Genomic DNA, 27,273 nt, shown 5'->3' on the forward strand with positions numbered 1-27,273 from the left:
CCATCTATCCTCAAGGAGGCTCAAAGGGGACAGAAATTTCCAAGCATCTTGAGAGTAAAACACACCGACAGAAACTTTCATGGGAAGAAAGAACTTTGGAGAAATGGCAAGGAAATATACGATGCATTATTGCACCATGTTTATGGAGATCCTCAGCCGTCCAGGTCACAGTTGAAAAAAGCAAAGGTGTTTGGCAAAGAGCCTTGGTAGTACAGTGGTCTAAGGCACCCTGTTATTAAGCTGGTTATTAAGACCAGCTGCCTGCAATTACTGCAGGTTCGAATCTCGCCAAGGCTCAAGGTTGACTCAGCCTTCCATCCTTTCTAAGGTGGGTAAATTGAGGACCCAGTTTGTGGGGGCAATAAGCTGACTTTGTAAAAATATACAAAAGGATGAAGGCTATTGCTGAGCACATTGTAAACCGCCCTGAGTCTCCGGAGAAGGGCGGCATATAAATCAAATTAAAAAAAAAAAAAAAAAAGAGGCAACTGGACTTTTCCTTGAAGACGTTTCGCTTCTCCGCCAGGAAGATTCTGCTCACCCGCGTGGCTCCTTAGCTCGGTTGGAGTCTGAACCGAAGAAGCTCCTCGGAGGAGAAGCGAAAGATCTCCGAGGGAAATAAGGAAGTCCAGTCGCCTCTTGGGAAAAAAAAAAAACACCTTTGGGATCCCTGGGTCATATTTCTTTCTCCTTGGATCTGAAGAAGCAGACTCTCAGTGGGGAAGCCCACTTGGTCTTTAAGATGCCGCCATCTTCACCGTTTCGGACAAAGAGCCTTGGTAGTACAGTGGTCTAAAGCACCCTGTTATTAAGAACAGCTGCCTGCAATTACTGCAGGTTCGAGTCTCGCCAAGGCTCAAGGTCGACTCAGCCTTCCATCCTTTCTAAGGTAGGTGAAATGAGGACCCAGTTTGTGGGGGCAATAAGCTGACTTCGTATAAATATACAAAAGGATGAAGGTTATTGCTTAACGCATTGTAAGCCGCCCTGAGTCTCCGGAGAAGAGCGGCATATAAATCAAATTTAAAAAAAAAAAAATGGCTGAAGTCGGAGAGGGGGAGGTGGGGGGGTTCTAAGTTGTAGACAAAAAAGGCAATGCTGCATATAAAAGAACAGGCAGAGCTCCAATCCTACTATTGTGGCCGCTATTTTAACATTTTGATCCTACGGGATGGACATCCCTGATCCCAGACCTGGCCTCTGACCTCTCCTGCCCTTAGAGATCTACAAAAGGCTCAGATCTCTGAATTTCTGAGATCTCCAAACTAGCCTCCTTAAACTTCTGGGTTCTCATTTAAAATCACCATTTCTGGATGTTCCTTCGGAGCAAGCGTGGACCTTTCTGGAATAAGGATCTTGGTGGAATTATTTTGGCACCCAGGAACGTATAAATATAAGACTTTTTTTAAAAAAAAATAATAACGACTACGTTGAATCAATTGTTGTCACAGTCCCTGCACACTTAAACCCCACACTTCGACAAGGCCGATTCCTGAAGTCTTGTCGCTCTTTGGATTTGGATCCACCTTCTGCTCCCTGCAAAATGTACTTTCTGGGAGTCTACAATATAGCGTCCGTCACCCAGATGTTGTAAAAGAAATAAAACATTTTTCCTTTTTCTTTGGTCACCAGGGGGAGCCCTCTGAATGCTAATGGGCCAAAATCCCAGTCAAGAGCTTATTAAGCAGACTCTCTGAAGAGGGAGGGAGGGAGGAAAGAAAGAAAGAAAAGGAAGGAAAAGCATGAGAAAGGGAAAAGGAACGAAGGGACGTGGAAGAAGGGAGGGAGGGAAGAAGGAAGGGAGGGAGGGAGGAAAAGCATGAGAAAGGGAAAAGGAAGGAAGGGATGTGGAAGAAGGGAGGGAGGGAAGAAGGAAGGGAGGAAAAGCATGAGAAAGGGAAAAGGAACGAAGGGACGTGGAAGAAGGGAGGGAGGGATGGAGGGAGGGAAGAAAGAAGGAAGGAAAAGCATGAGAAAGGGAAAAGGAAGGAAGGGAGGTGGAAGAAGGGAGGAAGGGAAGGAGGAAGGAATGTAGGGAGGGAGGGAAGAAGGAAGGAAGGGAGGGAGGGAGGAAAAGCATGAGAAAGGGAAAAGGAAGGAAAGTAGGAGGAAGGAAGGAAGGAAGGAAGGAATATAGGGAGGGAGGAAGGGAGGGAGGAATATAGGGAGGAAAAAAGGAGGATGAGAAATGGGGGAAAGAACGGAGGGAGGGAGGGAGGAAAGAAGGAAGGAAGGAAAAGCATGAGAAAGGGAAAAGGAAGGAAGGGAGATGGAAGAAGGGAGGGAGGAAGGAAAGAAGGAAGGAAGAAAAAGCATAAGAAAGGGAAAACGAAAGGTAGGTGGAAGAAGGAAGGGAAGGAGGGAGGAATGAAGGGAGGGAGGGAAGAAGGGAGGGAGGGAGGGAGGAAAAGCATGAGAAAGGGAAAAGGAAGGAAGGTAGGTGGAAGAAGGAAGGAAGAGGGAGGAAGAAATATAGGGAGGGAGGGAGGAATATAGGGAGGAAAAGAGGATGAGAAAGGGGGAAAGAAGGGAGGGAGGAAGGGAAGGAAGGAAGGGAGGGAGGAAGGGAAGGAAGGAAGGGAGGGAGGAAGGGAAGGAGGGAAGGAAGGTAAAGAGGAGGACGATAAAGAGAAAGGAAGGAAGGGAGAGAGGGAGAGAAGGCCACCTGGCCAGAGTGGGGTATATCTCCCTTTTACTCTGCACCAATCCAGCTGCCCCTCTTCCAAACCAGAGAGAGAGGATGGTCCAGGCAGCTTCTCCCAAGAGATGCATCCATCCCAGAAGAGCCTTTTCCACCTTGGCGCCTTCCCCATCAGGAGGGACAAAACCCGGGACGCCAGAAGCTTCAACCCTCCCCTCTCCTATATCTGGGGAGACCCCTGCCCCCGCTTTGCCCAGAGAGGTGCTGCTTCCCTTCGGTTTGGCCTGTCCTCCTCCTCCTCCTCCTCCTCCGCCTTCCTTGCCCTGTCTGGCCTCTACTCACCATGCAGCCCAATCATGGCCTCCAAGATTAAAACCCTTTCTGCTAAAATCTTCAAAGCCTCTCGGAGCTGGTGTAAACCCTCCCCCTGCGGACGAAAGAGACAGACACAGCCGTGAAAGGAAGGCAGGCACACGCGTGTACAAGGAGCAGGAGAGGGGGGGGTGGAAAGAGAAAGAAAAACGAGTGTGAGGGGGCCTCCCCCCCGCCTTGCCTTTTTGCCTAGACGGTCCCAAACTTTCTCGCAGGCATCCCAAATCCCCCCAAACACTCGAGTTTATCCATGTGTGTGTGTGTGTGTGAATGCAATTATTATTCACAGGCAGTAAAGGCAGGCAGTCTTTCATCTTTCATGCACAGAGTGTTTTTTTCTTTTTTTTTTCTGGGAGAGGAAGGTGCCATGCAGGCAAAAAAGAACGAGGAGTGGGTGCAGGATTTGGGAAAATTCAATGGGGGGAGCCAGCATGCTGTCAAAAGAAAAGGGGAGTTGTGGGGGCAAAGAAACGGGGTGCTTTTTTTGCATCACATCCTCAGGTGCCTGCAAACTCCAAAGAATTACAGAGTTAGAATTTGGAAGCCATCCACTCCAATCCTCGGTGCGGGAAGCTGGCCACGATCGCATCCCGTGGCCCGGCCACGACGGGTTAATCCGTGATTATGAATGAATGGATTTGTGACTCATGCTTTTACGGGGGGGTGTTGGGTCTCAAAAGAGCTCCAGAGGGCATCCAAACCAGCTTCTCCTTGGCTGAGCCGTGACTGACACCCCTCTTTCCCCCAAATGAGCTAAAGAGTCCCCCCCTCTCGTTTACCTGTATCTTACTCCTGTTATTAAAAGTTGCTGGGTGGGGAAGGAAGAGCAGGGAACGCTTTCAAAAGTAAATATTAAACTACCGTACGGTACTGCGAGGCTAAAAGCAGCTTCTTTTGAAAATGGCATAGGAGGCTAATGCCTCCTACTAAGGCAGCATTTAACATCCAGCTGCCTGCAATTACTGCGAGTTCAATTCTCACCAGGCTCAAGGTCAGCCTTCCATCCTTTCTAAGGTGGGTAAAATGAGGACCCGGTTTGTGGGGGCAATAAGCTGACTTTGTATAAAATATATACAAAAGGATGAAGGCTATTGCTTAACGCATTGTAAGCCGCCCTGAGTCTCCGGAGAAGGGTGGCATATAAAAATAAAAATAAAAAAAAATAAAAAAATAAAAAATCTTGAGCTGCTGCGTCGAATGGCAGAGGTTCACAAACTATGGTAAACAGAGTTCAAGATTTATTTATTTTGCTTAAACTTGGTGCCCTGCGGAAATATGACCATATTTTTCAGAGTATAAGACGCACTTCCCGCCCCCCAAAAAGAGGGTGAAAATTTGTGTGCCTCTTGTATACTGAATGCTCTGCCTGCTTTTTTATATGCATTGCATTATCAATCAATCAGAATAGAGCTGGAAGCCTCCTCCTCCTCCTCCCTTCTAGCACTGATGATGTTACCTACTTGGGTCGTGAAACGTCTGCAAGAAAATAACCTAGCTCAGAGAGCACCAAGGACCCCACAGTCTCTTCCTCCTCTTCTCCTGCCTCTTCCTCCTCCTCCTCCTTCCTTCTAGCACTGATGATGTTACCTACTTGGGTCGTGAAACGTCTGCAAGAAAACTACCAAGCTCAGGGAGCACCAAGGACCCCACAAATCCTCTTCTTCTCCCTCTTCCTCGTCCTCCCGCAACTTCCTTCTAGCACTGATAATGTTACTTAGCTGGGTCGTGAAAAGTCTGCAAGAAAACTACCAAGCTGGGAGCGCACAAACCCTGAGCTACCAATATTATCTTCTATATTTAATATGTTTTTTTTTTCTCTCCCCCAAATATACCATCTCCCAAGATGCTGTTCTTTGGACGTAAGGCTGCCCGAGCTTTGAATTTTTTCGATTAAAAACTGGAAAGGCGAGATGAAAAATTGGGGGAGAGCTGACGATCTCCCAACTGTTTTGCCTTTTCATCATCTGACTGAAAGTCTTTTGGATGGCAGCTGAATCCTTGTTCTTGGGCAGGTGGGACGGATGGCGTTAAGAGATGAGAGGGGAGGGGTCCCTCTTGGCACGAGGCACAAAGAGCAGGGGTGAAATCCAGCAGGTTCTGACAGGTTCTGGAAAACTGGTAGCGGAAATTTTGAGCAGTTCGGAGAACCGGCAAATACCACCTCTGGCTGGCCCCAGTGTGGGGTGGGAATGGAGATTTTACAATATCCTTCCCCTGGGAGTGGGGACGGAATGGAGATTTTGCAATATCCTTCCCCTGGAGTGGGGAGGGAATGAGGATTTTGCAATATCGTTCCCCGGGAGTGGGGAGGGAATGGAGATTTTGCAATATCCTTCCCCCAGGAGTGGGGAGGGAATGGAGATTTTGCAATATCGTTCCCCTGGAGTGGGAGGGAATGGAGATTTTGCAGTATCCTTCCCCTGGGAGTGGGGACGGAATGGAGATTTTGCAATATCCTTCCCCTGGAGTGGGGAGGGAATGGGGATTTTGCAATATCGTCCCCCTGGAGTGGGGAGGGAATGGAGATTTTGCAATATCCTTCCCCCGGGAGTGGGGAGGGAATGGAGATTTTGCAATATCCTTCCCCCGGGAGTGGGGAGGGAATGGAGATTTTGCAATATCATTCCCTTGGAGTGGGGTGGGAATGGAGATTTTGCAATATCATTCCCTTGGAGTGGGGTGGGAATGGAGATTTTGCAATATCCTTCTCCCGGGAGTGGGGAGGGAATGGAGATTTTGCAATATCGTTCCCCCGGGAGTGGGGTGAGAATGGAGATTTTGCAATATCCTTCCACCTGGAGTGGGGTGGGAATGGGGATTTTGTCGTATCCTTCCCCTGGAGTGGGGTGAGAATGGAGATTTTGCAGTATCCTTCCCCTGTCACGCCCACCAAGCCACACCATGCCCACCAAGCCACGCCCACAGAACCAGTAGTAAAAAAAAAAATTGGATTTCACCACTGACAAGAGAGAAGAGCTACGGAGGAGAGAGAGAGAGAGAGAGAGGGAGGGAGGGACGGAAAGGGGGATATATCACCCAGAACGTACCCAGGATCCCTTCTCGCCTGGGTCACCCTTGAAAACTGGTTCCCCCTGCAAGAAATCAAAATGAGATTGATTGATTGATTGATTGATTGATTGATTGATTTAAAATTTATATACCGCCCTTCTCCCTGAGGACTCAGGGCGGTGTACAGCCAGAATTAAAAAACATGAAATACAAATATTAAAAACAATTAAAATATATATAAATTTGGCCCAAAATTAAAAATACAAACCAATTAAAACATTTAAAATTTCTTCTTAAGCCAGCCCGGCTTGCTGGAAAAAGTGGGTTTTCAGGGCACGGCGGAGATGTTAGAAAACAAGGGGAGCAAAATTTGTCTCACTCTCTACCTGGCTCTTTGCTGAAAAGGAGCGTTGGGACTACAACTCCCATCCCGCCTGCCCCTGCTTTCACGCCTAAGGCGGAACTAGAACTCACCGTCTCCTAGTGATTGGCCCAAAGTCACATAACTGACTTTCACGCCTAAGGCGGAACTAGAACTCACCGTCTCCTAGTGATTGGCTCAAGGTCATGTAACTGACTTTCACGCCTAAGGCGGAACTAGAACTCACAGTCTCCTAGTGTTTGGCCCAAAGTCATGTAACTGACTTTCACCCTTTAGGCGGAACTAGAACTCACAGTCTCCTAGTGATTGGCTCAAGGTCATCTAGCAGGCTTTGACGCCTAAGACTTAACTAGAACTCACCGTCTCCTGATGATTGGCCCAAAGACACCCAGCTGGCTTTCATGACTAAGGCGGGACTAGAACTCACTGTCTCCCACTTTCCAGCCTGGTGCCTTAACCACGAAACCACCAACTGGCTCTCTGGGTCATTAACTTATGGCAACCTGGGCCAATTTCATCCTAGGTATAGTAAAATGGGGCAAAGCAAATGTCTCACTTAACCACAGAAATCTGGGGCTCAGTGGCGGCCGTAAGTTGAGAACTACCTATACTAGGTATCACAACAGACTTGAAGGACAGGCACAGACCAAGATGCTACAGATGAAGTCAGTTGCTCATTTGGGCGTCTGGAAGGAAAACGACGGTATTCGAGGTGCCCCACCCATCCTTGTTTCAGGGGTACATGGCTTGGATCCCCAACTTCCAAAGTGGAAACTCACCCTCTCTCCTTTCTGTCCAAGGGTACCAGCGGCCCCGTCAGCACCTGGTGATCCTGGAATTCCCTGGAAGAAACCATCACACCGTCTCAGACTACGTCCGGCGGTGGAATTCCATCCTTCTTCCCGGAGGGAATTCCTTCCCCGTTTCCCCAATTTTCTTCCTGGAGAGATGGTTGGTCTACTTACGTCACGCCCTGGAGAACCTGGTTTCCCAGCAGGTCCTGGAGGACCTAGAGAGAGAGAGAAAGACAGCATATCCTGGTCAACCTTCTACTTCTGCTGAACGGTTGTGGTAAGAAAAGGGGGCTGAAGAAGACTTCTTGGGAATTGAAGTCCACACTTCTTACCCACGCCTCTTAAAAGTTGCCAACCCTAGTGTCAGAGTGCGCAGAGTGTGACTATTTTTTGAGACAACCCAGGAGCAAAATACAGTAAACAGAGGTTTGTCTTTCAAATAGTGGGTTATCTACAAGGGATATATACATACATGTACTAGACAAAGTCAGGCAATCAATCATCAACTACAGCACGGAAGCACACACGGAGAGAGAGAGAGAGAGAGAGACGCCCTCACAGGGTCTCTCTTATATATACAGCCTCTTAAAGTGGTCATTACAGCAGCTGGTCAGCTATTAAATCATCATTACCCTGACACCTAGTCTAATCTTGAAGGATCTAGCTCTTAATGTTTTATTATTAATTTTTTTTTTTTTTTTTTAATTTGATTTATATGCCGCCCTTCTCCGGAGACTCAGGGCGGCTTACAATGCGTTAAGCAATAGCCTTCATTCTTTTGTATATTTTTTTTTATACAAAGTCAGCTTATTGCCCCCACAAACTGGGTCCTCATTTCACCTACCTTAGAAAGGATGGAAGGCTGAGTCAACCTTGAGCCTTGGAGAGATTCGAACCAGCAGAAATTGCAGGCAGCTGTGTTAATAACAGGGTGCACTAAACCCCTGTACTATTCAAGGCTCTTGAATAATAAATACTATTTTATTATTTACTATTAATTAATTATTTGGATTAAATTATGATTTTATTGTGCTTGTTCCTTAACTTGTGTTCGCCGCCCTGAGTCCTTCGGGAGAATGGCGGCATATAAATACATGTAATAAATAAATAAATAAATAAATAAATAAATAAATAAATAAATAATGTTCAATCACCGAAACTTCCTGAAGAGGTCAACTCCCTTCAATCATCCCACTGGTGACGGACAGCTGTGGTTTGTCCCCTTTTGCTTTGGCTTCCAGCTTTCCATCCATCCGTTTATTGAAAGAATATATTTGCCCAGAAACCAGGTTCCTAGGCGGCTTATAAAATGTTTATTGTCCGTTTATTGCACATCCGAAAGCAATTTAGACTTTTACACTCGGTGTTTCCGGACAGGTTGGGATGTGACAATTCTTACCTGTTGTGCCCGGAAGTCCCGGAGGTCCAGCTGGACCAGTTACAGCCGTTTCAGGGAAGGAGTTGGAGAGAAGCAAATCTCCTAAAAGGCATAAGAGAAAAGAAAAACCATGAAGAAAATCTCATTAAGAGCACCCAGGTGTATTCTCTCTCTCTCTCTCTATCACTCTTTATCTCCCCGCTCTCTCTCCCCCTTTCTCTCTCTCTCCCTTTTCTCTCCCTTTCTTTCTCCCCACATTCGCTCCCTTCTCTCTTTTTCCCTCTCTCTCTTCCTCCCTCCCTCCCTCTCCCTCTCTCTCCCATCCTTCTCTTTCTCTCCCTTCTTTCTCTTTCCTCTCTCTCCCTCCCTCCTTCTCTTTTCCTCCCTCCCTCCCTCTCTCTCCCTTCCTTCCTCCCTTCTTTCTCTCTCTCCCCTTTGTCTCTCTCCCCATTCTCTCCCTTCTTTCTCTCTCCTTCTCCCTCCCTCCCTCCTTCTCTCCCTCCCTCCCCCTCCCCTCTTTCTCTCTCCTTCTCTCCCCTCTCTCCCTTCTCTCTGCTTCTCTCTCCCTATCTCTCTATCTCCTCCTCTCTCTTCCTCCATCCCTCCCTCTCTCCCCTCTTTCTCTCTCCCTCTCCCCTTTGTCTCCCTTCTTTCTCTTTCCTTCTCCTTCCCTCTCCCTCCTTCTCTTCCTCCCTCCCCCCTCCCCTCTTTCTCTCTCCTTCTCTCCCCTCTCTCTTCTCTCTCCTTCTCTCTCCCTATCTCTCTATTTCCTCCTCTCTCTTCCTCCATCCCTCCCTCTCTCCCCTTTCTCTCTCCCTCTCCCCTTTCTCTCCCTTCTTTCTCTTTCCTTCTCTCTCCCTCTCCCTCTCTCTCCCCTTTCTCTCTCCCCCATTCTCTCCCTTCTTTCTCTCTCTCCTTCTCTTTCTCCCTCTCTCCTTCCTTCTCTCTCTTCCTCCCTCCCCCTCTTTCCCCTCTCTCTCTCCCTCATTCTCTCCCTTCTTTCTCTTTCTCCTTCTCTCTCTCTCTCTCTCTCCCTCCTGTCTTCCTCCCTCTCTCCCCTTCTCTCTCCTCCTCCTTTTCTCTCCTTCTTTCCCTTCCTCCTCCCCCTCTCCCTCTCCCTACACAATTACAGGTAGTCCTCGACTTACAAGTGACTTATGACCGTTTTTGACAATGATGACCGTTGCAGCAGCATCTCCATCCTCATGCGATTAATATTCGGATGTTCGACAACTAGGTCAGCTGTGAGATGCGTGGACTGCAACTCCCAGCATTCCCCAGCCTGACTTTACCTTGATCTGGGATTGGTGAAATTTGGGGCCCGACGGGGGCCGGTGGTCCCGGAGGTCCCGGAGGTCCAGGGGGACCCTTCTCTCCAGGAAAGCCCCTTGCCCCATCTCGTCCTGGTGGGCCAGGGGGACCGGTGGGACCTGGAAGAAATAAAGGTAGACTATGGAGAAGGATGAGCCAAGCACGGCAACAAAGGAGCCCTGGTGGCGGAGTGCAGAATTGCAGGATGACTCTGCCCACTGCCAGCAGTTCGATCCTCACTAGCTACTACCTACTGGGCTGGCTTGAGCTAAATTTTAAATTGATTTTAAATTGGGTTGTTTTAATTACGGCCAAAATATTTAATTATTTTAATACTGTTTTTAAATTTTGTATGCTCTGTTTTTACTTAGGCTGTGCACCGCCCTGAGTCCTTTTGGAGAAGGGCGGTATAGAAATTTAATTAATTAATTAAATAAATAAATAAATACCTACTTGGGCCTGGGTCAAAACAGGAGCTTCCAGCCGCCGGCCCTACCAGCTCAGGCGAACCGGATGAATGCAGCTGGATTTCACCGCTGGAGTGCACCCCATAAGAAGCTTACCCTGTGGTCCAACAGGGCCCTTGACCCCAGGAATGCCCGAAGGGCCCCGGATCCCAGCGTCGCCCTTAGGCCCTACGGGGCCCGGGGGTCCTTGAGACGCCAACCTTCCTGGAACACAGAAAAAGAGAGAAGAGGAAACTCAGTGTAAAGTTTGTTCAGAATTGTCAATTTGGGGATTTCAATCAACAGGATTGTAACTGGAGGAACGAGGAGTCCCCGACCTTACAACAGTTCGCTTAGTGACCGCTCGAAGTTACGGCCACATTGAAAAAAACTGACCTGTTGTGTGAGTGTTTTTCATACGTGCGATCATTGCAGCATCCCCATGGCAGTGGGGAAATCCAAATTTTTTTTTTTACTACCGGTTCTGTGGGCGTGGTGTGGCTTGGTGGGTGGGTGTGGCAGGGGAAGGTTCCCGCAAAACCTCCATTCCCTCCCCACTCCAGGGGAAGGATACTGCAAAATCCCCATTCCCACTCCACTCCTGGGGGAAGAATACTGCAAAATCCCCATTCCCACCCTACTCCAGGGGAAGGATACTCCAAAATCCCCATTCCCACCCCACTCCAGGGGAAGGATACTGCAAAATCCCCATTCCCACCCCACTCCAGGGGAAGGATACTGCAAAATCCCCATTCCCTCCCCACTCCTGGGGGAAGGATACTGCAAAATCTCCATTCCCTCCCCACTCCAGGGGAAGGATATTGCAAAATCTCCATTCCCTCCCACTCCAGGGGAACGATATTGCAAAATCTCCATTCCCTCCCCACTCCAGGGGAAGGATATTGCAAAATCCCCATTCCCTCCCACTCCAGGGGAACGATATTGCAAAATCCCCATTCCCTCCCCATTCCTGGGGGAAGGATACTGCAAAATCCCCATTCCCACCCCACTCCTGGGGCCAGCCAGAGGTGGTATTTGCCGGTTCTCCAAACTACTCAAAATTTCCGCTACCGGTTCTCCCGAACCTGTCAGAACCTGCTGGATTTCACCCCTGCCCCATGGTCACGTGATGAAAATTAAACGATGCTTGGCAACTGGCATGTACTTACGACGGTTTTTGGCATACCCCCCCCCCCAGGTCACTTGATCCCCTTTTGCGACCTTCGGACCAGCAAAAGCCCATGGGGAAGGCAGCTTCACATCCCAACCTTGTTCCTAAATTTCACCGCTGCTGTGATTCACTTTAACGGCGGTGGCAAGGGAGGTCGTAAAATGGGACGCCACTCCCTGAACAAACGTCTCGCTTAGCAACGTGAAATTCCGGGCTCAGCCTGTAGTTCTCCACTTAACGACCACGGGGAGCGGAATTTCTCTGGCTGAGCAAAGCCGCTGTGGGTTCTACCCCGATTTTTGTGAGCCTTTTTTCCGCCACTGTCGTTAAACGAATCTCGGCTTCTCCCCTGTGTATTTTGCACAGTCGAAAGCAAATTATCAAACCCCTACCACGTAATTTATAGCTAATTGAAGGCAGGGGAGAGGCTGCGTTGCAAAGCAATTAGAAGGAGTTGGAAGGGGAAGGGGTTGTAAATTGAATTCAGGCAGCCCCCTCCCCAATCGGTCACATTCTTGCATTGTGTAGTTGTGGCGGTTTTTTTTTTTTACTTCTTCTTCGTTGGGCGAGAGACCAAGCTCCCTTCGCCATCCTGTCCAGAGGAAAACAGAGCAGCCCCCTCCCCCCTTAACGCCCCCCCACCACCACCCACAGGAGCCCTTGCTCATCCCACCCACCCACCCACCGACCCCTTCCCGGCTCTCCCTTTGTGCAAAATGGAGGCCGGCGATCAATTTTTGTCAGTGCTTTCACACCAAACCAGAAGCATATGTTGTGTTGCAGTGAAGGAGTGGAGGGAGGGGGGGAGAGAGGGGGTCGTGGGGATGGGGGGGGGAGAGCAGATAAATCTTTCCAGCTGCAGAAATTGAAACCAGTGCCCACCGGAGCTGAGAGGCGAACAGTCCCCGATGCCCCCCCAACCCCACCCGGTGCAGCCGTCTTCCGTCCCAGCCCCTCCAGCTTAACGCTCCCCAGTCCTCATACAACCCTGAATCTGGGGAGGGGGCCGGAGGCAGCTGGAGATGACACTCCGAAGTGGATTATTTGGCCCCCAGCCCCCGTCCCACTTTAATCCTAGGGGTGGGGGAGATGCCTGGATGTTGCTCCAGCTCTGTGCAAACTGGCAAACACGGGTTGGGGTCTCTCACACACACGAGGTTCCCCCGTGTCACCTCTTCGAAAGCAGACCCCACCCCACATTTCTCCTTGGATCCCTTCGACTTTCACCAACTTTTTACTTACCTGCTGTTTATATGTGCACTGTGAGCTTCTGCATTTGTGTGTCCAATCACACTTGGCCAATAAAGAATTCTCTCTTCTCTCCTCTTCTATTCTTCCGTTGAGTTCGATTCTCTTCTAATATTCTGTTCTGTTGTGTTCTGTTGAGTTCTATTTTCTTCTAATATTCTGTTCTGTGTTCTGTTGAGTTCGATTCTCTTCTAATATTCTGTTCTGTTGTCTTCTGTTGAGTTCGATTCTCTTCTAATATTCTGTTCTGTTGTCTTCTGTTGAGTTCGATTATCTTCTAATATTCTGTTGTGTTGTCTTCTGTTGAGTTCGATTCTCTTCTAATATCCTGTTCTGTTGTCTTCTGTTGAGTTCGATTCTCTTCTAATATCCTGTTCTGTTGTCTTCTGTTGAGTTCGATTCTCTTCTAATATTCTGTTCTGTTGTCTTCTGTTGAGTTCTATTTTCTTCTAATATTCTGTTCTGTTGTGTTCTGCTGAGTTCTATTTTCTTCTAATATTCTGTTCTGTTGTGTTCTGTTGAGTTCGATTCTCTTCTAATATTCTGTTCTGTTGTGTTCCGTTGAGTTCTATTTTCTTCTAATATTCTGTTCTGTTGTCTTCTGTTGAGTTCGATTCTCTTCTAATATTCTGTTCTGTTGTCTTCTGTTGAGTTCGATTCTCTTCTAATATCCTGTTCTGTTGTCTTCTGTTGAGTTCGATTCTCTTCTAATATTCTGTTCTGTTGTCCTCTGTTGAGTTCGATTCTCTTCTAATATCCTGTTCTGTTGTCTTCTGTTGAGTTCGATTCTCTTCTAATATTCTGTTCTGTTGTCTTCTGTTGAGTTCGATTCTCTTCTAATATTCTGTTCTGTTGTCTTCTGTTGAGTTCTCTTCTCTTCTAATATTCTGTTCGGTTGTGTTCTGTTGAGTTCGATTCTCTTCTAATATACTGTTCTGTTGAGTTCCGTTGAGTTCGATTCTCTTCTAATATTCTGTTCTGTTGTGTTCCGTTGAGTTCTATTTTCTTCTAATATTCTGTTCTGTTGAGTTTGATTCTCTTCTAATATTCTGTTGTCTTCTGTTGAGTTCGATTCTCTTCTAATATTCTGTTCTGTTGTCTTCTGTTGAGTTCGATTCTCTTTAATATTCTGCTCTGTTCTATTGAGTTCGATTCTCTTCTAATATTCTGTTCTGTTGTCCTCTGTTGAGTTCGATTCTCTTCTAATATTCTGTTCTGTTGTCTTCTGTTGAGTTCGATTCTCTTCTAATATTCTGTTCTGTTGTCTTCTGTTGAGTTCTCTTCTCTTCTAATATTCTGTTCTGTTGTCTTCTGTTGAGTTCTCTTCTCTTCTAATATTCTGTTCTGTTGTCTTCTGTTGAGTTCGATTCTCTTCTAATATTCTGTTCTGTTGTCTTCTGTTGAGTTCTCTTCTCTTCTAATATTCTGTTCTGTTGTGTTCTGTTGAGTTTGATTCTCTTCTAATATTCTGTTCTGTTGTCTTCTGTTGAGTTCGATTCTCTTCTAATATTCTGCTCTGTTCTATTGAGTTCGATTCTCTTCTAATATTCTGTTCTGTTGTCTTCTGTTGAGTTCGATTCTCTTCTAATATTCTGTTCTGTTGTGTTCCGTTGAGTTCGATTCTATTCTAATATTCTGTTCTGTTGTGTTCCGTTGAGTTTGATTCTCTTCTAATATTCTGTTCTGTTGTCTTCCGTTGAGTTCGATTCTCTTCTAATATTCTGTTCTGTTGTGTTCCGTTGAGTTCGATTCTCTTCTAATATTCTGTTCTGTTGTGTTCCGTTGAGTTCGATTCTCTTCTAATATTCTGTTCTGTTGTCTTCTGTTGAGTTCGATTCTCTTCTAATATTCTGTTCTGTTGTATTCTGTTGAGTTCGATTCTATTCTAATATTCTGTTCTGTTGTCTTCTGTTGAGTTCGATTCTTTTCTAATATTCTGTTCTGTTGTCTTCTGTTGAGTTCGATTCTCTTCTAATATTCTGTTCTGTTGTCTTCTGTTGAGTTCAATTCTAAATTCTAAATTCTAAATTCTAAATTCTAAATTCTAAATTCTAAATTCTAAATTCTAAATTCTAAATTCTAAATTCTAAATTCTAAATTCTAAATTCTAAATTCTTATTCCTATTCAATTTCCTATTCTTCTGCAAAGGTTGTAAATGTGAAAACCTGACAATAAATCAGTGGGAACTGCCAACTTGACTTTGGTGAACGTACCACACAGACACCCATTGCAGGCAGCCTTCCTTCTCACTCACTCACCCGTCTCGCGTTCTTCTCCGGGTTTTCCTCGCGTGGCCTGAGAGGCCCACAGATTGAAAGGGTCGGGGGCAGCATCGCCCGTGGCGGTCAAGCATCGTCGAGATACAGCCGAAGGACCGGATTCACCTGCCGTGAACGTAGCTACCTGTGGGCCAGAAAAAGGAACGGATTCAATCATGCCATTGTCTCCCCCTCCATGTCCTCCTTCCTGCGGGAGAGGCTTCCGGCTTTAACAAATACAGCTACTCCCAGGAGTGGGTTGCTGGGAGTTCATAGGGGTTCGAGAGAACCTCTAGCTAAGATTCTGGGCAGTTCGGAGAACTCCCAAATCCCACTCCTGGCTGGTTCCGCCCACCCCTCCTTTCCCCTCCCCTTCCAGTAGTCCCCATGCCGCCTGTTTTGGATGCAGGTAAGTGCAGGATGCTCGCGGAGGCTCAGGGAGGGTGAAAAATAGGCCTACAGGAAGTTCGGGAAGGCCGGAAACGGGCCTGTTTCCAGCCTCCAGAGGGCCTCTGGAGCCTGGGGAGGCCATTTTCGCCCTCCCGGAGGCTCGAGAAAAGCCTCCAGAGCCTGGAGTAACTCTTGTCACTGCCATTTTTTGTATCTGTCAGCTGGGCTCCCATTCTGAGATTTACGGTAGACTGATTTGACTCTTATCTCAGAAGCCACTGCGCATGTTCACATTCCTTCTTCCACATTTTTTTTCATTTTCTTCTAACTTTTTTTTGTTCGCCCGCCAAGAGGCAAGGCAGGAACGCTGCCAAGATGTAATTAATTAGCTAGTAAGACTGTTTTCACTTTCTTTATAATAAAATATGTTTATTAGAATATATCTCGGGTTTATTTTCTTAAAGTATACCCCAAGGAAAAAGCCACGATCCGTTCTCTAATCCAGGTGCAATTACCCAAAAGCGGAATGGGATTAATTGCCACCCTGACAGGGAGGGCATAAAGGCCCCCCCTCCCCGTGGTGCAGGAGGCCGACTAGGCCACACCCACCATGGCCACGCCCACCCAGGAACCAGGCAGCGAACCCCTCTGCTAAAATTTTTGAAGCCCACTCCTGGCTCCTCTCCAAGGCAGCTCAGCAATACAGTTCTAAATTAAAATAATTGAATTTTAATAATTCAATAATTATTAAATTATTAATTTAATAATTATTAATAATTTTTAGTAAAAGACTAACCTTGGCTTCCAGGAGATTGACTTTCGCCAAAAGCTCAGAGAATTTGCTGCAGTTGAAACAACCTTCGGAGGCAAAACAGAGAACGGGTGAGGGGAAAAAAAGGAGTTTTAACATTTTCCTGGACAGGACAGACAAATCATGCATCATGCTCCAATGTGTCAGAGGTTGCCACAAAGAAGAAGGAATCAAGTTATTCTCCAAAGCGCCTGAGCAACGGATGGAAAGCAATTGAGAAGAGAACCAACTTAGAACTAAGAAGAAATTTCCTGAGGACGATTAACCAGGGGAACAGCTCGCCACCAGAAGTTGTGGGTGCTTCATCACTGGAGGTTTTTAAGAAGAGATTGGATAACCATTTGACTGAAATGGGATAGGTTTCCTGTCTGAGCAAAGGGGGTTGGACTAGAAGACCTCCAAGGTCCCTTCTAACTCTGCTATTCTATTCCATTCTGTTCTGTCCAGTTGGTGAAATCCAATTTTTTTTACTACCGGTTTTGTGGGCGTGGCTTGGTGGGCGTGGCAGGGGAAGGATATTGCAAAATCTCCATTCCCAGCCCACTCTGGGGCCAGCCAGAGGTAGTATTTAATAATAATAATAATAATAATAATAATAATAATAATAATAATAATAATAATAATAATAATAATAATAATAATAATATTAGTACACCGCCCTGAGTCCTTCGGGAGAATGGGCGGTATATAAATAAAATAATAATAATAATAATAATAATAATAATAATAATAATAATAATAATAATAATAATAATAATAATAATAATATTCTCCCGAAGGACTCAGGGCAGTGTACAGCCAAAATTAAAATACAAATATACAAAATCTAGTTAAAATTAATTAAAATCATTAAATAGTTTTGGCCGAATTTTAAAACCCAAAATTAAAACCCAATTTAAAATCAATTTTAAAATTTGTCTTGTGCTAATCAGGTGGTGCTGAAACTGAAACTGAAACTGAAACAGTCTGTTTGCAGTTTGCTGCAAGGAGGCAAATTGCTGGGAGGCAGAGGCAGATTTTTTTTTTCTTGTTTTCCTTTCCCAAAAAAGGTGCGTCTTATACGCTGAAAAATACGGTATACTTCCTATTTCTAAACAGCCCATCTTCCTTTCGTCTCCTTTCGAACTTGTGTTTTCCCAGGGAGCAAAATTAAAACATTATTTTTTGGGGGGAAAATTATTTACAAGGCTCCTGTGAGTTGGAAATTGGAAAGATAAAATGTCCCTCACCGGAATAGGTTGCAGGTCGGATGGGCAGCCTACTCACAGCAGGGATCCCCTGTGTGACACCTGGAGTATCTTGGTAGCTGACGGGGTCTGGAAAAAAAAAACAAAAGAAGAAGAAAAAAAGTGTGAAGAAGGACATAAGTCACATTTTTCTCTCAACTTGCAACCATGTGTTTAACGCCTGTTACAACGGCACTCGGGGCTTAAAGGTGGATTATTGAATAAGCCATGATTGTGTGATTAGGTTTATGGCCCATGGTGATTTCGTTGACTCTTCGAAGGTTTTATTTTATACTGTTGTAAAAGTCCATATAAATGTTCTGCCCCAGCTCTGATTCCCGAGGATATTGACACATACCAACGATCCTTATCAAATTTATTAAGTAGCAAGAATAAACAAGACCAGGAAAAGTTGGCAATCAGCCCAGAAAACAAGATATGATAAACCAAAATACTCTGATAATAAATACGAGTTGTTTCCAGCAAGAAAGCACTAGCTGCATGCGACTTAAATAGGTTAATGGAGTGGCCAATTATCCTCAAGCCCTACTCTCGAGTAAACCTCCTCCTCCTGAGTAGCCACTCCTGCCTCTTGGCAGCCCTGCGTGCCCGAGCATTGAGGAGAGGCTCCTCCACTTCGCTCTCCCCACTGGAAGGAGCCTCTGGAGGTTCTGAAGGCCCTGGCTGAGTCTCTGCCTCTGGCACCACATCCTCTTCAGCCTCCTCGCTGTCCGACGCGAGCGCCGGCTGCTCGCGCAACACCACGCCAGCCTCCTCATTGTCGGGATCAGCCACGATCCGTGCAGGCCGCTGGCGGGCCACAACACTAAATTAAAAGGGACGCGGTGGCGCGGTGGCTAAGATGCTGAGCTTGTCGATCGAAAGGTCGGCAGTTCGGCGGTTCGAATCCCTAGTGCCGCATAATGGGGTGAGCTCCCATTCCTTGTCCCAGCTTCTGCCAACCTAGCAGTTCGAAAGCACATAAACAATGCAAGTAGAAAAATAGGGACCCCAGAGGTTGCACGCGTGTCGGTACCTGCTTCGCAGTTGGCTCCCGAATGCCCAGGGCAACATTTCCACTCCAGAGCGGTGACCGTCTTGTATGCCTGCTTGTACGTCGGTCGAATCACCGTCCTGTAGCTGGAGGACAAAACAAGAGCAAGCAACTTCAAGGGACAGGAATGACCCCGGAAAATTGTGCCCGGAGGGAGAATCCGAAAGGGAGAGCAGGAACCCAAGCATTTAGGCAGGGGGCTATCCAAATGTGGCAACTTTAAGACTCGTGGACTTTAACTCCTAGAATTCCCCAGCCGGCATAATGGAATGGGTGAGAAGATACTATTGTGGTCTGCCAGCAGTGCGGAGCTAGCAACAGAGTCGGACAGTGAGGAGGCTGGGGAGGAACATGGGCCAGTCCTGGAGTCTGGGGAAGGCTCAGATGAGGGCTCTGCATCAGAGGCAGAGATGGGGCCAAAGCCATCTGGGAGTGATGTGCTGCCTCCGGAGCCTCTAGAGTTGGACCTCAGCGAGGCAGAGGAACAGGGGGAGTCTGTTCCCACTGCACGCATGCGCAGAGCTGCCAAAAGGCAAGAACAGTTAAAACAAAAGGGACGACTCGGGAGTAAGGCCTGGAGATGATTGGCCCCTCCCATAAGGCTTAAAAGAGGAGCAAAGGCATGTGAGCCTTTGTAGGAAGCAACTTTGTTCGTGCTGGTCGGTTTAAATTCTGAAGCTCCGTTTTGGCCTTGCAAAGCTAATTGCCAATTAGGTCTTTTGGCAGCGCGTCAAGGGAGATCAAGGCGGGTGCTTATCAGCCTTATCCCGAAGGACTGTGGCAGAACATCTGTCGGACTCTTTACAAACTATTTGTGACTCATCCCGGGCTGGGAACGAACGGAATTCACAGCCGTTGAAATAAAAAGAGGGATTTTGGGACTAATCGTGTGCTTTTTACTAGGTCAGAACAGATACGGTGGGTTTGGGAAGCGTGAAATGTCCCTCTTTCGTCCGACTCCTCACCTGCCCGCCGAACAACCCATAGGCCAGCGACAATTTTGGAAAACTCTCTGGAGATAGGTGCCATTTTGGATGTGACAGGAAACCGTCTTGGTGACCGTGTAAGAACACCAGTTTCTGAAAGAGACCACAAACACAGGATGTCAACAAGGGGCAGCCGCTCCCAAGCATTGATTTAATGTCGCTCATGGCAGCATCAACCCAACCCTTTGAAGTTCACCATAACCCCGGTGAGTTGTTGGCCACGTGGTGCCTCAGGCACAGAGCCCACGTTTCCATCCCTGCGCAGACTTCCAAAGTAAACCATCATTTTGATTTAAAGGAAGGCGTTGCAATCGTCCAAAAACTAGAGCGCCAGCCTGGAATCATGGTCAAATTGGGAGCCAACTCTGAAAGGGACGCGGTGGCTGAGTGGCTAAGATGCTGAGCTTGTCGATCGAAAGGTGGGCAGTTCGGCGGTTCGAATCCCTAGCGCCGCGTAACGGAGTGAGCTCCCGTGACTTGTCCCAGCTTCTGCCAACCTAGCAGTTCGAAAGCAGATAAAAAATGCAAGGAGAAAAACAGGGACCACCTTTGGTGGGAAGGGAACAGCGTTCCGTGCGCCTTTGGTGTTGAGTCATGCCAGCCACATGACCACGGAGATGTCTTCGGACAGCGCTGGCTCTTCGGCTTTGAAACGGAGATGAGCACCGCCCCCTAGAGTTGGGAACGACTAGCACATATGTGCAAGGGGAACCTTTACCTTTATCTTATGGTAGTTTAATATTACTTTTTATTTTATTTATTTATTTATTTCATTGGATTTATATACTGCCCTACTCCCGAAGGACTCAGGGTGGTGAACAGCCACAGAATAAAAACACATAAATACAAAAATTTAAAATAGAATAAAAACGAATTAAATCATTTGGCTGAGAGAAATTTAAAATACCCAATAATTTAAAAACAAATTAAAATTTACATTTAAAAGGGGAAAAGATTTAGGCCAGGCCAGCTTGATGAAATAAGAAAGTCTTGAGTTTTTAAAGTATTCCCTGCTCTTACTTCCCGCCCAGCAACTTTTAATAACAGCAGTAAGATACAGGTAAACGGGGGGCTCTTTAGCTCATTTGGGGGGTGGGTGTCAGTCACAGCTAAGCCAAGCAGAAGATGGTCAGGAAAAGCTGGTTTAGATGCCCTCTGGAGCTCTTTTGAGCCCCCAAACCCCGTAAAGCATGAATCACAAATTCATTCATCCATAATCATGAATTAACCCGTCCAACCCCCTTTGCCGAAAAGTCGGCGGTTCGAATCCCTAGTACAGATCTCCTGCGTGAGCAAAGGGGTTCGACTAGATGACCTTCCAAGGTCCCTTCTCCAACTCCGTTACTGTAAACACTTTGGCTCATATTTCATGGAAATTTTGCAATTTCCCAAACCCGACTTTCCAGATTTCCTCTACCCGGTCCAATTCGGAGCTCTGGCTTTTGTGGATTTTTTTTTGCTTTCCAAGAAAGACAATCCAAAGGCAGGGATCTTTGGGATCTCCCCGGGAGAGCCAGACCATCCAGACCTCCTGGGATCGAATGGCTGTTGCTTAACCCAAACAAAGCATCTTTTTTTTCCTCCCTCTCCATGCAGCTCCAGCCGCTCGCCCCAGCCAAGGAAGGCTACTAGTGAGTTACTAAAGGCCTTCATTGTTGGCGTAGAAACCGCATGGGCTCTCGGCCACTTGGGCAACAAAGAGGAGCTGGGTGCTGGGTGCCCATCACGCAGGGGTGGGGGGTGGGAGAATGGGAATTTGGAAAAGGGTGCAAAAGAGCCCAGCTGCAAACCACTCTGAAAAGGCAGGAGGAAAAGGGAATTTCCCTCCGCCCTTTCGCCAACGGATGCCAAGTTCTCATCTGGAGAGGCTGTAATTTTCCACGTCGGAGACATCAATCGCAGAACTCTCGGGAGGCTTGAGGAAGGAAACCCCCCCCACCCCACCCCGCCATTCCACATTGGGGGGGGGTGTTCATGACCCTGCACTCCTCCTTCCTCTCTCCGTCTCTCCAGCCCTTCAAAAGTGCACACGTTCGATTGTGCATCTTTCGGGGCTGTTGAAAGATGTTTAATTAATGCAGGAGTTGCCAGAGTTCATTTGATTAGACCGCTCTTTTAATAATCTGAAAAATTTTTCAATTGCAAATTAAACATTCAGTTTTAAGTTATTGTGGCAGAATTTCACAAGGATTAAAGAAGATGAGTATTTTGGTTACCTTGATTGTGATTTCTTGAATTGCTCTAATTCTGTATGTGTTTGTACAGTTCTCCACAATTTATCTACTAGAACTCAATAAAGGAAGTGAGATTTTAAATTAAAAAAAAAAAAAGTGCACACGTTCGGACGTCCCTTCGACGTACAACATTTGTCCAGCGATGGTTTTCGATTTTAGAGTTCACCTTTTTTTTTGCACTTTCTGTCTCTTGGGCTTTGATCGAAAGGCGAGGCGAAGGTGCCGTACGATAAATAAAATGCTTAGCCTCTTTCGTCTTCTCCTTCCTCCTCCTCCTCTTTCCCTTTTCTTCTCCTCCTCTCCGCAAACCCCATTCCCTTCTAGCACTAATGATGTTAGTTTGGGTAATGAAACATCTACAAGAAAACTACAAATGCACCAAGCAACCAGCAATCCTCTTTCTCCTCCTCCTTCTCCTTCCTTCCTTCCTTCCTTCCTTCCTTCCTTCCTTCCTTCCTTCCTTCCTTCTTTCCCTCCTCCTCTCCGCAAACCTCACTCCCTTTTAGCACTGATGATGTTAGTTTGGGTAATGAAACATCTACAAGAAAACTACCAAGCTCAGAATGCACCAAGCAACCAGCAATCCTCTTTCTCCTCCTTCTCCTTCCTTCCTTCCTTCCTTCCTTCCTTCCTTCCTTCCTTCCTTCCTTCCTTCCTTCCTTCTTTCCCTCCTCCTCTCCGCAAACCCCACTCCCTTCCAGCACTGATGATGTTAGTTTGGGTAATGAAACATCTACAAGAAAACTACCAAGCTCAGAATGCACCAAGCAACCAGCAATCCTCTTTCTCCTCCTTCTCCTTCCTTCTTCCTTCTTCCTTCCTTCCTTCCTTCCTTCTTTCCCTCCTCCTCTCCGCAAACCCCACTCCCTTCTAGCACTGATGATGTTAGTTTGGGTAATGAAACATCTACAAGAAAACTACCAATGCACCAAGCAACCAGCAATCCTCTTTCTCCTCCTTCTCCTTCCTTCCTTCCTTCCTTCCTTCCTTCCTTCCTTCCTTCCTTTCCTTCCTTCCTTCCTTCCTTCCTTCCCTCCTCCTCTCTGCAAACCCCACTCCCTTCTAGCACTGATGATGTTAGTTTGGGTAATGAAACATCTACAAACATCTACAAGAAAACTACCAAGCTCAGAGAGCACCAAGCAACCAGCAATCCTCTTTCTCCTCCTTCTCCTTCCTTCCTTCCTTCCTTCCTTCCTTCCTTCCTTCCTTCCTTCCTTCCTTCCTTCCTTCCTTCCTTCCTTCCTTCCTTCCTTCCTCCTCCCCGCAAACCCCACTCCCTTCTAGCACTGATGATGTTAGTTTGGGTAATGAAACATCTACAAGAAAACTACCAAGCTCAGAATGCACCAAGCAACCAGCAATCCTCTTTCTCCTCCTTCCTTCCTTCCTTCCTTCCTTCCTTCCTTCCTTCCTTCCTTCCTCCTCTCCGCAAACCCCACTCCCTTCCAGCACTGATGATGTTAGTTTGGGTAATGAAACATCTACAAGAAAACTACTAATGCACCAAGCAACCAGCAATCCTCTTTCTCCTCCTTCTCCTCTCTTCCTTCCTTCCTTCCTTCCTTCCTTCCTTCCTTCCTTCCTTCCTTCCTTCCTTCCTCCTCTCCGCAAACCCCATTCTCTTCTAGCACTGATGATGTTAGTTTGGGTAATGAAACATCTACAAGAAAACTACCAAGCTCAGAATGCACCAAGCAACCAGCAATCCTTTCTCCTCCTTCCTTCCTTCCTTCCTTCCTTCCTTCCTTCCTTCCTTCCTTCCTTCCTTCCTTTCCTTCCTTCCTTCCTTCCTTCCTCCTCTCCGCAAACCCCACTCCCTTCTAGCACTGATGATGTTAGTTTGGGTAATGAAACATCTACAAGAAAACTACCAAACTCAGAATGCACCAAGCAACCAGCAATCCTCTTTCTCCTCCTTCTCCTTCCTTCCTTCCTTCCTTCCTTCCTTCCTTCCTTCCTTCCTTCCTTCCTTCCTCCTCTCCGCAAACCCCATTCTCTTCTAGCACTGATGATGTTACCTAGTTTGGGTCACAAAACGTCCACAAGAAAACTACCAAGCTCAGAGAGACCCAAGGACCCCCTCACATCATCCCTGAGCTACAAATATCCTCCTTTATTTAGCCTTCGTATTTATCAAAGAAACTCCCAGTCAGTCAGGGGAAGAGCACATCCTGCTAATCATTCCCTTATTTGGAGTTAATTTTCCTTTTTTTTTTTTTTTTTTTGGGACCCATTGATTCAGACCTGGGGAGGGAGGGAGGGAGGGAAGGGGGAAGCATTCAGCAAGGAGGTCAAAAAGGGACCGCCGTGTAAGTTCCAACTTCCTACAGGGCTGACAGAAGTCCTTCAATAAACATTAGGAGGAAGACTGCACTCATTCAATCGCCTGGCACAAAAACGGACGCTGAGAAGTTGCCAGAAGAATTTCGTCCCGTCGCTTGCCAGAGAACTAACTTTGCACTTCCAGGAAGGAAGATGGGTTGGTGGGAGGCAAAGAACGAGGAGGGGGAAATCCCTGGCGGAGAGCCCCAAGCAGCTCTTAAAACCCCCCTATGTCTTCCCCTCCAGCTGCAACGCTGAATTGTAGTGGTTGAATGGACCCAAAGGTGCTTTCGGGAAAACTTGGATGACTGAGAATCTCTACAGACTTTTAGCTACATAATTTGGGATGGACCCCCTTGGAACGGGGGTGGGAGTAGGAATGGATTTCCAGAGGGGAAAAAAATGAAGACTACAGGAACCATTTGCACCATTCAGGTGACCCTGAGGAGGCAGATAAAACCTCTCCAAGTGGCCTCAACGATCCTTGAAAAAGGATGCAAACGACCAACTGTCTGCAAGGAATATAAATCCTTCCGTTCGCCACTATCCGGTCAGAGCTGAAGAAGCTTCTTGGATGAGAAGTGAAACGTCTCAAAAGAAAAAAAAACAACAACCAAAAACCAAAAGACTGGGTAGATGGATGGATGGGCTAGGTGGAAAGAGAGAGAATGAGAGAGAGAGAGAGAGAGAGAGAGAGAAAGAGAGAGGGATAGAAGGGAGAGATAGAGGAGAGAGACAGAGAGAAAAGAGGGAGGGAGGGAGGAAGAGAAGAGAGAGAGGGATGAAGAAGGAGGAAGAGAGTGAGGGGAAGGAGGGAGGAAGAGAGGAGACAGAGAGGGAGGGAGGAAGAGAGGAGGGAGAGAGAGATGGATAGGAGGGCGAGAGAGATAGAGGAGAGAGACAGAGAAAGAGGGAGGGAGGAAGAGAGGAGACAGAGGGAGGGAGGAAGAGATGAGGGGAAGGAGGGAAGAAGAGAGGAGACAGGGAGGGAGGGAGGGGGGGAGAGAGGGATAGGAGGGAGAGAGATAGAGGAAAGAGACAGAGAGAAAGAGGGAGGGAGGAAGAGAGGAGAGAGAGGGATGGGGAAGGAGGGAGGAAGAGAGGGGAAGGATGGAAGAAGAGAGGAGACAGGGAGGGAGGAAGACAGAGTGAGGGGAAGGAGGGAGGAAGAGAGGAGACAGAGAGGGAAGGAGGGAGAGATGAGGGAGAGAGAGAAGGATAGGAGGGAGAGAGAGATAGAGGAGAGAGACAGAGAGAAAAAGGGAGGGAGGAAGAGAGGAGAGAGAGGGATGGGGAAGGAGAGAGGAAGAGAGGAGACAAAGGGAGGGAGGAAGAGAGAGAGTGAGGGGAAGGAGGGAGGAAGAGAAGAGACAGAGAGGGAGGGAGGAAGAGAGGAGGGAGAAAGAGAGGGAGAGGAGGGAGGGAGAGTAGAGGAAAGAGACAGAAAGAGGGAGGGAGGAAGAGCGGAGGGAGAGAGAGAGAGGGATAGGAGGGAGAGAGAGATAGAGGAGAGAGACAGAGAGAAAAAGGGAGGGAGGAAGAGAGGAGAGAGAGGGATGGGGAAGGAGGGAGGAAGAGAGGAGATAAAGGGAGGGAGGAAGAGAGAGGAGAAGGAGGGAAAAAGAGAGGAGACAGAGGGAGGGAGGAAGAGAGAGAGTGAGGGGAAGGAGGGAGGAAGAGAGGAGACAGAGAGGGAGAGAGGAAGAGAGGAGGGAGAAAGAGAGGGATAGGAAGGAGGGAGAGATAGAGGAAAGAGACAGAGAGAAAGAGGGAGGGAGGAAGAGAGGAGGGAGAGAGAGAGAGGGATAGGAGGGAGAGAGAGATAGAGGAGAGAGACAGAGAGAAAAAGGGAGGGAGGAAGAGAGGAGAGAGAGGGATGGGGAAGGAGGGAGGAAGAGAGGAGACAAAGGGAGGGAGGAAGAGAGAGAGTGAGGGGAAGGAGGGAGGAAGAGAGGAGGGAGAGAGAGAGGGAGAGGAGGGAGGGAGAGATAGAGGAAGAGAGGAGAGAGAGGGATGGAGAAGGAAGGAGGAAGAGAGGAGACAGAAAGGGAGGGAGGAAAAGAGAGAGACTAACTGCTGAGTTTTTTTTCAGTGCTGACAACACAGCAGGAGAACTTCCTGAGCTGCAATTAACATGCACAATGTAAACAAACACATTAAGGAAAAAACGAGTAAACAGGAAAATTAGCAGACAGAAGGACCAGAGGCTGCCATGCAGAACATGCATTTCAAATGAGCCCAGAGCTCACCATTGGGGGGTGGGGGGGTGGGGGGGAAAATCAAGGCCACCCCAGGCGCCTCTTCCCAGCGAGCAGATTTCAATTATACCACAGTTGAATCAGATCGACTATAAACGAAAACGAAGAGCAACGGAACAAGCCACCAAATCTTCTCGACAAGTGGGATCACAGTGGCGCAAACTCTGAACGGGGGGTGGGGGGGCATCGCTCGGGGACCCCTGGATTCCCTCCTGCATTCCCACAACCACCTACATCCGAGCTAATGAAATTTGCTGTTCACTTAGCACAAATACATCCCGTTAACAGCTTAATATCACCCCAGGGAAATGTTCTTCCTTCCCAAGCTTTTGGGAATCTCTTTAGCAAGTTTTTGGCAAGCCAACATTTGGAGAAAATGTTGGCTTGCGACGTCCTTGGCCAGCCTTGCAGCCCCCCCTTTGCCAGTCCTGGGGGAACAGATCACCTGCTAGCCCCCCTCTCCACGCCCCCATATCACAAAAGGCTCTTTATGTGCCGCCTTTCCCTGCAATCCAGCCTCTTCTGAAGGGCTGTGGGTGGTGGGTGGCCCATCGGTCGGTCAGTCGGTCAGCCGGCTGGCCGGACGATCCCTGCCTGGCCAGAGGATTTTTGGCTGGGAACAGGGAGGTTAAAAGGTCTCCGCTTTGGAAGTAGCCACAAATGCTGGGCTCAGCATCTGGGATGAGGGAGGCTTGCCCGCAGCTGGATGGACGAGGGCCAGAGGCTCGGAGGAGTGGAAGGCACAATTCTCTACTCTCTCATCTGCCCCTCCCCCCCCACAGCCCTCTGGCTGCAGGACCACCTTAGGAGTCCCCTCCCCCAACCCACCCACCCACCCACCCACCCAACAAAGCATTTGGAAGCAGGCGATTCGGGTGCCACCCTCGGAGCTGAAGACGCAAGATTGCCCACAGAAGTTGGGGGCGTTTGGGGACTCAGCTAAGCCCCACTTGGTCCAGGCTGTCGATGGTCCAACTC

At 47.6% G+C, this 27,273-nt stretch overlaps 1 protein-coding gene across 1 annotated transcript in view; it reads right to left on the reverse strand.

Moving 5' to 3' along the window:
- The window catches only part of EMID1 (EMI domain containing 1), a 34,931-nt gene that overhangs the window by 3,782 nt on the left and 3,876 nt on the right, over positions 1–27,273 (reverse strand). The window contains 12 exon segments of the mRNA XM_070951091.1: positions 6,061–6,105; positions 7,184–7,278; positions 7,281–7,332; positions 7,334–7,413; positions 8,598–8,678; positions 9,869–10,006; positions 10,451–10,558; positions 15,012–15,156; positions 16,198–16,259; positions 17,442–17,528; positions 18,475–18,578; positions 19,458–19,571. Coding sequence (XP_070807192.1) covers positions 6,061–6,105; positions 7,184–7,278; positions 7,281–7,332; positions 7,334–7,413; positions 8,598–8,678; positions 9,869–10,006; positions 10,451–10,558; positions 15,012–15,156; positions 16,198–16,259; positions 17,442–17,528; positions 18,475–18,578; positions 19,458–19,571 — 1,111 coding nt within the window.

This window comes from Pituophis catenifer, unplaced genomic scaffold, assembly GCF_029215685.1.
Source record: "Pituophis catenifer annectens isolate HBS135680 unplaced genomic scaffold, rPitCat1.0.hap2 SCAF_10, whole genome shotgun sequence".
NCBI lineage: Eukaryota > Metazoa > Chordata > Lepidosauria > Squamata > Colubridae > Pituophis > Pituophis catenifer.